At 41.4% G+C, this 12047-nt stretch overlaps 1 protein-coding gene across 1 annotated transcript in view; it reads right to left on the bottom strand.

The window, feature by feature from the left end:
- LOC109930082 (low choriolytic enzyme-like) overlaps positions 1-12047 on the bottom strand; it is a 70319-nt gene that overhangs the window by 39826 nt on the left and 18446 nt on the right. Inside the window, exon 3 of the mRNA XM_048607297.1 lies at positions 1444-1564. Coding sequence (XP_048463254.1) covers positions 1444-1564 — 121 coding nt within the window. The remainder of the gene's footprint in view (positions 1-1443; positions 1565-12047) is intronic.

The raw sequence follows: 12047 nt of genomic DNA, 5'->3' as shown, positions 1-12047 counted from the left end.
ATAATGGGGTTCTACCCTTTTATTTTTGAGCTGTTCATACTCAGCAGAATCGTTTCCTAGCCCTACCTATGGTGCTGGCACTCAGAAGGTTCATAATAACTCCATCAATCCCTGCCACTCCAAATTCGTCTCCAGAAGGAGATGCTCTTAGATCCTGGCACGAGACAGGCAAGACAGCCTTTTGGACACCCTTCGTAACTTCACTGAATAGTATTTATCCCATTAATTATACCATGCTTTTTTCTTCCCTGAATTTGAATGACTCTCTGTATCTCTGCGCCATGATCCAACTGCTTATCCACCCTACAATCCCTGCTTTCAACCACAAACGCTTAAAGAACATAAAACTTGTCAATTACAAGTGCTGAGGCTCCTCCATTGCTACCTCTGGGTTTCCATACCTGCCTCACTTGTAATTATATCCACCTCTTCCTGACAATGGATCAAATCAAAAATTAAGCCTATGGAGTGTGACTAACTTCTGGAACAAAGTATCCAGTATCTCTTCCTCTAAATGCATTGCTGTATTTGAAGCTTAGACTCCACCTCAAGAGCTGAAGATCCTCAAACTGCAAACATTAACTGACAAAGTAGTTGTTATTGATCACAATGGTATCTACCAGCTCCCACATGCTCCAGTGCCACATATCACTTATTATGATTATTGTATTTTGTTTAACTGATGAGGTTTCAAATTTCAGAACATCACTCAATCATCATTTGCAGTCATATAAAGTAATTTAACTAGTTAAGCTATAAATTTAATGCAATATTTGTACCTCCCAGTGCAAATTTAAACTATTGCCTTGGTTCAGAGGGATGCAACCTCAAATCTCTCTGACAAATCACCTACCTGCTCAAGTATTTAATTGCTTTTGAACATTCACCATCTATTGGAAGTTGGATAAAGGTACAAAGAGCAACACCACCTTTACACGCAATTCCAACCTGCATCAAATTACCAAGGTTGCCCTCATATCCTGAAGCATTCATTCCTTGCCTCATTCTATGCTCCCAGTCTGGGTGGTAACAAAATCCATATGCTTTAATAAGAGGGCTGGTAACTGACACACAAGTTGCAATTGCTAAGTCAGATCTTTGTTACAGTAATTAATATCTATTTAGCCAACACTTTCCTTTGATCACCACTGTGAGGCATGTTCTAGGCCTTTTAGCGAGTGTTCAATTTTAAAGTTCCAGTCAGAGTCGGAGTATTAATTTAAATTATATCTTGAGAAAAACTCTTGTCTTTTAATTTTAAATTATAGCTTGAAAAAAGAACTTATCAAAGATACAGGTATGTCACACCTGCACCAGATTCCCAAGTTAGTACTCAAAATTGAAGCAGTCCTTGGCTCCTATCACGTCTTTTAGGCACAAATTTTTTTAAAAATCACCGAATACACTTACATGTTTGTTACACACCTGCATTTTGCAACTTACCCTGTTTCTGAACTAACATCAATAAAGGCTGGTTCGTGTTTATGACTATGATAAAATTTTACGCATGTTAAAATAGCAATCTCATCAAGAGATCTTTTGATTAGTTGTCTGCTGAATTCATCTACAATTAAAGAATAAAACAATTTAATACTGTCGATCGAAAACCATCACGACAAACTTCACAAAACTAATATATTATTCACGATGTAAAGTAACTTTCTTAAAAAAAAACTAAAAAATATACAACTTTGCAATGAAGTGCAGACCATTCATTCAAACACTTATGCAGCTTTAGAATAAATATTTCAGGGTCATTGACACTATCTTTTAGATGAAACCTCAAATCAAGGCTGCATTTGTTCCTTCAAAGAAGGGCTATAAAAGATTTCATGGCTTTAATCAAAAAAAAATGGGAGAATGCTACAGGTTTTCATGCAAACATTTATTCTCATTTAATGTAACAAGAAGATTTATCTAACTCCTATTTGTGCGACCTTGTACATAGAAATGGACTCTCATGTTGACCTAAATGAAAATAATGGGCAAAATCTTTCCAGGCTCTGATGAATATGGCTATGATGAGAAATGTGGGAGAATCACATGAGAATTCAAGTGAAGCCTGTCTCGATGTATGGAGCAACAAACTGGGACACGAATGGCTATAGGGCATTCTGAAGAGGAAGATGAACAGCCAGTAGCCATAGTACATATCAGTAATGACAGCATGAGTAGAAAATAGGATAAGGTACTATAAGCAGAATAGAGTTGGACGCTAATTAAAATGTAGGAACACAGAAGTAGTAGTCTCAGGATTACTCCAGTGCCATGTGCTAGCAAAGGTAAAAATAACAGGATATACCAAGTGAATATGTGGCTGGAGAAATGGTGCTGGAGGGAGGGATTCAGGTTCTTGGGACATTGAGAACAGTTCTGGGGAATGTGGAACCAGAATGTTTGTAGCCAGATAGGACCAGGATCAATCTCCTCAGCAGGGAGGGACTTTGTTTACTCGCTCTGTTGGGGAAGAATTAAACTAGAATGACAGGAGAAAGGGAACCTGAGCAGGAAGATAGAGGAGGAAAGAACAAGCATAGAAACAAAAGCCAGAAAGGTAAGAAGCAAAACTGGAAGGCAGAAAAAGCAAGGGTGAAAATCAAATGGGATCATAGGGCAAAACAAAGTTAAGATGAATAACAAAATGAAAGTTTAAAAGACTTTGTGTCTTAATGCGCTGAACTTTGCAACAAGGTTTGCAATTAGCAGCCCAAATAAATATAAACATTTGGGTACAGTTGTGACATGGCTGCACAGTAACCAAGGTTGGGCACCAGTATTCATTATTTAGAACTGACAAAAGGAGTACGGAGGTGGGGTAGCATTATTTTAAAGGAAGAAATAAATGCAATAGTGAGGAAATTTACTGGCTCAGGGATTTCTTTATGTGGAATCTGCATTGGCAGATATAAGAAACACCAAGAGGCATAAAACATTGTTGAGGCTTGTCTATAAACACCCAAAAGTAGTCGAGATTTAAGGGAAGACACTGAGCAAGAAATCAGAGAAGCATGCTATAAGGATCATCTGTTAGCATAGGAGACTTTCATTTACATATAGGTTGGACAAACCAAACTAGCAATTGATAATGCATACATGATGGGTTTTTTGTTTAGACTAACATGAGGAGCCAACCACAGAACAGGTTATTCTCGACTGGGTAGTGTGTAGTAAGGAAAAGGATTAATTAACAAACTCGTTGTGCAGGGTCCCTTGGGGAAAGAGATAGAATTCTTCATTGAGGTGGAGAGCGAAGTAGTTGAATCTGAAACTTGGGTCCTTTATCTAAATAAAGGCTACTGTGAGGATATGAGTTGCAAAGTAGCTATGATGCTATGGAGAATCTTACCAAAGGGCTTGACATTGGATAGGCAGTGGCTAATATTTAGAGAATGTGTTCATGAATTATAACAATTATTCATTCCTGTTTGGTGCAAAAATAAAATAGGAAAGATGGCTCAACCAGGACTTATGAAATAATTTGGGATTGTATTAGATCCATTGAGGAGACATATAACATTGTTTAAAAAAAAGGGAACATTTTAGAATTCAGTAAAAGCAGACAAAATGTTTGATTATGAGAGGGAAGGTAGAGTATGACAGTAAAATTGCACGCAACATGAAAACTGATCGCAACAGCTTCGATAAATATATGAAAAGATAAAAATTAGTGAAGACTAGTGTAGGTGATAACAGAATTGGTTGACCGACACAAAAAAGAGCTTGAGAATAAATGGAACTTTAGCCAAGTGGCAGGCAGAGACTAGTGGATTAATTCCTGAGCCCTAACTATTCATGATATATATAAATGACTTGAATGTGGAAACCAAACACAACATTTCCAAGTTTGCTGATGATGCAAAACTGGGCAGAATTCAGTTATGAGGAGGATGCAAGGAGACTGCAAGTTGATTTAGACAAGTTGAGTCAGAAAACACATGGTAGACACATGGAAGAGCCCAACATACCAGTGCAAAAGGCAAGGCTGAAATACTCGCAGCAATCTTCAGCCAGAATTGCCAAGTGGATGAACCATCTTGGCCTCCCCCGGTGGTCCCAACCATCACAGGTGCCAGCCTTCACTCCATATGACATCAAGAATTTGTTGGAGATACTAGATACTGCAAAGGCTATGGGCCCTGACAACATTCTGGCAATAGTACTGAAGTCTTGCGCTCCAGAACTTGCTGCTCCTTTAGCCGAGCTCTTCCAGTACAGTCACAATACTGGCATCTATCCAACAGTATGGAAAATTGCCCAGGCATGTCCTGCACAAAACAAAAGCAGGAGAAGCCCAAACTGGCCCATTACTGCTGCATCAGTCTATTCTTGATCATTGGTAAAGCAACAGAAAGTGTCATCGTCAGTGCTGTTAAGCAGCACCTGCTCGGTAATAACCTGCTTAGTGACGCCAGTTCCACAAGGGCCACTCAGCTCCTGATTTCATTACAGCCCTGGTTCATACATGAATTCCAGAGGTGAGGTGAGAATGACAGACCTTGATATCCAGGCCACATTTGACCAAGTGTGGCATCGAACCCTAGCAAAACTGGAATCAATGGGAATCAGGGGATAAACTCTCTGCTAGTTGGGGTCATACCTGGCACATAGGTAGATGTTTGTGGTGACTGGAGGTCAGTTACCTTAGCTGGAGTTCCTCAGGGTAGTGTCTAAGGTTTAACAATCTTCAGCTGTTTCATCACTGATTTTACTTCCCTCATAAGGTCAGAAATGGAGTTGTTTGCTGATGATTACACAATGTTTAGCACCATTTGCAACTCCTCAGATGCTGAAACAATCCATGGTTAAATGTAACCAGATCTGCACAATATCAGGGCTTGGGCTGACAAACAGAGAGTAACATTCATGCCATACCAATGCCAGGCATGGTTATCTCCAATAAGAGAGAGTCTAACCACCACCCCTTGACATTCAGTGGTATTACCATCACAGAATCCTCCACTATCAACATCCTGGGGGTTATTATTGACTAGAAAGTGAACTGGATTTACCATACAAATACAGTGGCTACAATAGCATGTCAGAGGCTAGGAATACTGCAACAAATAACTGACTTCTTGACTCCCAAAGCCTGTCCACCATTTACAAGGCACAAGTCAGGAATGCTCTCCACTTGCCTAGATGCAACTCCAATAACACTCGAGAAGTTTGACACCACCCAGGACAAAGCAGCCCACTTGACAGGAGCCATATCCACAAGTGTCCACTCCCTTCACCATCAAAGCTGAGTAGCAGCAGTTTGTAGAATTTACATGATGCACTGCAGAAATTCGAAGATCCTTAGACAGTACCCTCCAAATCCACAACCACTTCCATCTAGAAAAAGGGTACCAGAGACATGGGAATACCACCACCACAACCACCTCCAAGTTTCCCTCCAAGCTAATCACTATCTTGACTTGGAAATGTATTATCATTCCTTTAGTGTAGCTGATCAAAATCTAGAAATCCCTCCCTATGGAGATTGTGGGTCTTCCTACAGCACAACGACTGCAATGGTTCAAGAAGGCAGCTCACCACCATCTTCTCAAGGGCAACTAGGGACAGGCAATAAACGCTGGCCAACCAGCAATGCCCATGCCCTATGACTGAAGCAGTATGATATGTCTAAATGTGAAGTTACACACTTTGGTGAGGAAAACAGAGAATATTATGTAAATGGTGATAATATCAGGAAATGTGGATGTGCAAAACAATCTGGGAGTCCTTGTACACCAGTCACTGAAAGCAGACATGCAGGTGCAGCAAGCAATTAGGAAGGAAAATGGTATATTGACTTTTCTTGTAAGAGGATTTGAGTTCAGAAGTACGAATACATCACTGCAGTTATACAGTCCTTCGCGACACCACAGCTGGAGCAGTGCATGCAATTTTGGTCTCCCTATCTAAGAAATGATACGTTTGCCACAGGAGGAGTGCAGCTTAGAAGGTTTACTTAGCTGAAATTAGGGATGATAGGACTGTTGCATGAGGATAGATTAGTTCAACTAGGCCAAGTTTCCATGTTTCTATTCTCACTTATGAGCAGCAACAGGTCTGTTAAAGGGTATTTTTGCTCATTATCACTGTCTTTACTACTTAATCTCACCTTAGTAGTAAGAGAGAAACTAGGAGCAGGAGTGGGTCATTCAATTTGAGCATAGCTTTCATGCCTGATTCTCTATTTCAATGTAATACTCCCACTTTCTCTCCCATATTCCTTGATCCCTTTAATATTCAAAAATAGAATTATCCCCTTCTTGAATATATTCAATGAATTAGCCTTCAGGTTTCTGTGGTAGGGAATTCTACAGGTTCACTACCATTTGAGGGAAGAAATACTTTCTCATTTCAGCCCGAAACAACTACACCAAATCCAGAGACTTTGGTCTCTGGTTGAACTTCCCAACCAGGGAAAACATCCTCCCTGCATCAGGTCTAGCCCAGTTAGAATTTTGTATATTTCAATCAGATCCTCTCTCAGGCTCCTAAACGCTAGTAAATACAGACCTGACTGAATCAAGCTCTCCTCATATGACATTCCTGGCATCCCCTTTCACGGATTTCTGAATTTCTCCTAATCTTCAGGCTTGAAGTGATTTGTGGCAATTTTCAATGTCTCCTCATTGGATTTAATAGTATCCCCAATTTCTTTTTTAAACAATGGTTGAGCCACCTTTTCTGTACATTTTTTTTGCCAATAGGAATGAATGACTGTCGTAATTCATGCATGTGTTCTCCAAAAAGATGAACTCTTGCCTATCCACCTATCAACACTTTTACTAAGATTCCTCCCCCATTCATTCCGGTCAAGTTGTGTTTCATACCCTCATACTTTACTTGGATTCAGAATCCTATTTTCAGTTTTGTGCTTCACTCTCCATCTTAATGCAGAATTCAATCGTATTATAGTTGTTCTACCTCAAGAGACCCCTGCACAAAAGATTGCTTCTTTTAAACACTATCGCACCTCCCTTTCCTTTCTGTCTGTCCTTCCTAAATAATATTCACTCTGAAGCCAATCTTTCTAATCGCAACTATATAACTGTTTTTATCTATTTGCACTGCTACTTCATCTTCTCCGCATATTAAGACACTAAGCCTTTATTCACCTTATCATCTTAGTTTAATTTTGCATTATGGCCCATTTGTTCTTCTCCCATTAATTTTCTGCCATTCACTTTGCTACTCACCTTTCTGTCTTTTGCTTCTATCTTTGTTTGCCACTCTATTGTTGCCCTGCTTGGGTTCCAATCGTTCCACCTGCCAGAAAGAGACTAGACCTCACAATTCCCCAACATGAAAGTTACAGCAAGTACTTGGCACTTCAGACCTCCATCTTGGAACATGCTAGCAGTTACCAATGGAACGCTGCTGTAAGTAGCTTAACGCAGCGACAGGCATCCAAGCTCATTGAGCCCATCACAGGGCTACTTGGTTGCTGTCATAGCTCTCACCCACTTAGAGTCTATCTGATGCTCACAGCATCCCTGCCTTGCTTCTTAGTGCAGTCGCAGAGCCAGGCAGCTTGCCTTGTTAATAAGCAGACCTTAGACAAGGGCATGGACATCTTGCCACACAGTGCATTTGCAAGGTTAATCTCATACATCTGTATTATGTGTCAGCAGTTTATGGATAAACACACTGCATATGCTGCAGACAAACAGATATGATTCAAAGTCTTAGGGGAGTAGTCCTCAGAAGTCCATAGATGCACTGGTCAGTCAGGGGTCCTGACACAATAAGTCAGAGACAACTTCCAAGATCAATCCAAAGGCCATTGGGCGGCTGCTCTCAGACAAGGTACCACGCCTCTGCAGCCCAGGTCTGGGTCGCAGTTATCCCTGTGGCTCCTTAACAGCCAGTCCAAATGTTTTCACTGACAGTCAGGGAGACGTACAGGTGTCAGTCAGGGGTACAGTCACTTCTCATTTGGGGCTCTCCAGGTACATTCATTCCATTCTGAAGGAGGGGCACTGGCCTTGAAACATTAACTCTGACTTCTCTCCATAGATGCTGCCAGAGAATTTGTTTCTCATTTCCAGCATTGTAGTTCTTTTGTTTTTTTTTCTTATTTTTGTTTACATCATTCAAGATGTGGCTGTAGTCTGTCTGTTGGGTCTCACCAAAGAAATTAAGAGGAAAGGAGGTGGTGGTTAAAAAGAATACTGCTGCTGTGGGAAGTGACTCAGGAGCCTGCTTGTGGGGATTGGGGACTGCAGATTTGGATGTAGGGGAATGATTATTGTATATAGGGGTATATGTATACATGATAAGGGATATAGATACCCATGGCTACTTGGGAGCTGGGGTATTATTAAATTGCAGAAGATTCAGAAAACATTTACTAGGATGTTGCTGGGACCGGAGGGTTTGATTTATAAGAACAGGCTGGGAGATCTTTCACTGAAATGTTGGCAGTTGAGGGGTGATCTTGTACAGATTTACGTAATCATGAGGGGGATAGATAAGGTGAATATCAAAGGTATCTAAGGTGGGGGTGTTCAAAATTAGAGGGCATATTTTTAAGCTGAGTGGAGCAAGATTTAAAAGGGACCTGAGGGACAACATTTTTCACACAGATGGATTCGTGTGCAAATGAACTTCCAGAAGAAATGGTAGATGCAGGTACAGTTACAATATTTAAAAGACATTTGGAAAGGTACATGAATAGGAAAGGTTTAGAGGGTCATGGGCTAAACGCAGGCAAGTGGGACCAGTTTAGTTTGGGAAACTTGGTTAGCATGGATGAGTTGGACCAAAGGGTCTGTTTCTGTGCTGTATGACTCTTATGAGCTAGTATGAACACTTCATATGCCAACGGACAGGTGCAGGTTCATATGGATGGCTTGGGAAGGGGCCTGAGGAAGTGTAAAGACTATGAGATTCTTGGGATAAGCTACCAGAAAGAGGATTTACATACTTGGGGCATCACTGACACATAACGGTAAAACCTTAGAAGTTGCTTTGAAGCATGCTTACTGTCACCTTTCTTCATCCCAGAATCTGCAGATGTTTTTTGGATGCAGAGGTCAAACAGCAAGTGTCAAGCAGGTGTGAAACTCTTTGAACAAGGGACAATCCGGTGGTTGGTTCACTCACCAAGCTGGTTCGTTAATTCGCAGATGTTTCATTACCCTGTGGAGTAACATCATCAGTGCAGCCTCCAATGAAGCGCTGTTGTGGTTTCCCGCCTGGTATTTTCTCAATTCCCTCAGACATAAGAATAGATGAGGACGAGACCATGGTGTCCTTTGATGTTACCGCCCTATTCGCATCAATTGACATACCACTGGCAAGAGAAACACTAGCAACACTTCTAAAAGAACCAGACCCGAGTGACACCATCTCCACAGACAACATGCTGAAGTTGCTGGACTTATGCCTCACGACCCACTTTACCTCTAATGGCCAAATCTATGAACAAATCAATGGGACATTCATGGGGTCATCTATCTCCGGACGAATAGCAGAAGTGGTGATGCAGTGACTTGAAAACATAGCCATTCCGCAGATCCAACCTAAATGCGGATCCGATACGTGGACAACACTTTCGTCATCATCAAACAGGCTAAACTATAGAGGAGACACACCAACTTATAAATAACACTCTTAGTGGCATCAAATTCACCAGGGAAGAAAAGAACGAACAGCTTCCATTCCTGGACGTCATGGTAGAACGCAGGGCCAACGGGGAATTTCTGACAAAGTTACACAGAAAGGCCACACACATGGATCAAGTCCTGAATTTCAACAGCAACCACCCCAACACCCACAAATGGAGTTGCGTAAAAACACTAATTAAACGAGCGACAACACACTGCAGCAACCCGGAACTATACCAACACGAAGAAGAATATCTCCACCAAGTATTTAAGGACAACATATACCCGAACAGCTGGGTCTGACGATGCCTATCACAGAAACAGCAACAGGAAGTTGACACACTCATCACGCTGCCATACATTAAGAACATACCTGAACTGACCACAAGACTCCTATGACCACTGGGCATTAAAGTGAAACTCAAACCTATGCCAGTTGCTAACTCAACCAAAGACCCCTTACCCACTATGGACAGAACCAATGTGATATACAAGATCCCATGCAAAGACTGCAACAAACATTACATTGGACAGACAGGAAGAAACTGGCTACAAGAATACATGAACACCAACTAGCAACAAAAAGACATGACCAGTAGTCACTCATCTCCATTTACATGGATAAGAAGAACCACCAGTTCGATTGGGACAACATCAGGATCCTAGGACAGGCCAAACAGAGATAAGCACAGGAATTTCTAGAGGCTTGGTTCTCCATCAAGAAGGCCTTCAATAAACACGTAAAATTAGACCGTATGTATACAATACTGCAAAGAAAAACTGGAAATGAGGTAACCAATTTCAACGGATCCCAGAGTTTAAATATCAGGCGGAAAAACACAACAGCACTTCATCAGAAGCTGCACTGACGATGTTACCCAGCAGGGTAACGAAACGTATGCGAACTAACAAACTGGCTCGGTGAGCCAACCAACCACAGCATCCACAACCCGAGCTACTACTCAAGAACCTTAAGGGACAATCCCCCAGCTACCCATCCACCTCCCCAGGAAATACTGTCAAGCAAAAACAACGGTGTTTTCTTGTGTCCCTATTCCACCACTGGGTTAATATCAGTGGTGCTTGGATGAATAACTGTCCACATAAGGGCCTCAATGGCAGAAGAGTAGCTGACCACTGGCCTTCTCACCATAGATCTAAACGAGTGGTTCAATTCCACCCTCAGGCAATGGTTTGTGTGGAGTTTGCACATTCTCCCTGGGTCTATATTGGTTTCTTCTCACAGTCCAAAGATCTGTAGGATAGGTGGATCAGTCATGCTAAATTGCCCATAGTATACAGGGATGTGCAGGCTAGGTGGATTAGCCATGGTAAATGCAGTATTAGAGGGCAGGAGGTGGGTGGAATGCTCAACTTTGGACGGTCAGTATAGACTCAATGGACCGAATCGCCTGATTCCACACCATAGGGGCTCTATGAACTGTAGGTTGGAAGGCAGGAAGGTCCCTACCCACCCACCATTACCGTTCCCCTGCTCTACCAGGATGTTCCACCATCACCTAATTTGCCACAGAAGAACATTAAATTTTGCCCCAAAACTATTCTGTGCTTCTAGTGTGATCTAAGCAAGGGACCACAAAGTTGAACGCAACTTCTCCAGTTTAATTCTTGTGCCTCCGCCACATCCCATAATGAACTAAGAAAGTTGTGCTTTCTTCACTTTTTTTTTGAAAATGGCCATATCAATCTCCGTCACTACTTTTTTTTGCATTTGTGACTCTGATCCCTCTTCATCTACCCTATTTTTCTAAAGAGATCAGGAATAGAATTTTTATCAGTACATGTGGCAGACTGAAAAAGAGGTCAGAGGTAAATTCAGAGGGAACCATGTCAGGACAGTTATCTTATGCTGTTCAATCACAAGGGCATTTTACCCATTATTTTTATCACCTGTAACTCTTGAGGAACATTGGAGAAATCTGGTTACAAGTTAGCACTAGGATTTGACAGAGCTTGAAATCCACTGGGTGGAATCTTACAGGGGTCCAAGTGACATGTTCTACGGTCAGAGTTGCGGCAGAACTGGATAAGAAATCTGGCAAGGCTGATCCTGACGTCAGGAGCACATTGCTTCATCTTTTAAGTTTTTGACAAATGGTGTGGTGAATTTCTCACTACACAGTGGACAGTTGCCAATTAAAAGGGGATTATTGCATGCTAACTACATGCTGTGTTAACTACAAGGCATATATACAAAAGCAGGCCATTCAGCCAATCAAATCTGCTGTCATTCAAAGAGATCATGGCTGAATTAATACTCTTAACTCCACTTTCCTACCTTTACTTATAATTCTTGATTCCTTTACTTATTAAAAATCTATTTATGTAACAACCCAGCCTCGAACTACACTTCTCACAGGAAGAAGACTCAGCACGTTATTCTTCGTGACTGGGTGCTGTAAGAGGAAATGACAATTTTTAATA

The sequence above is a fragment of the Rhincodon typus genome, chromosome 17 (assembly GCF_021869965.1).
Source record: "Rhincodon typus isolate 14 chromosome 17, sRhiTyp1.1, whole genome shotgun sequence".
NCBI classification, from domain to species: Eukaryota; Metazoa; Chordata; class Chondrichthyes; order Orectolobiformes; family Rhincodontidae; genus Rhincodon; species Rhincodon typus.
This window is presented reverse-complemented; position numbering and strand designations above follow the sequence as displayed.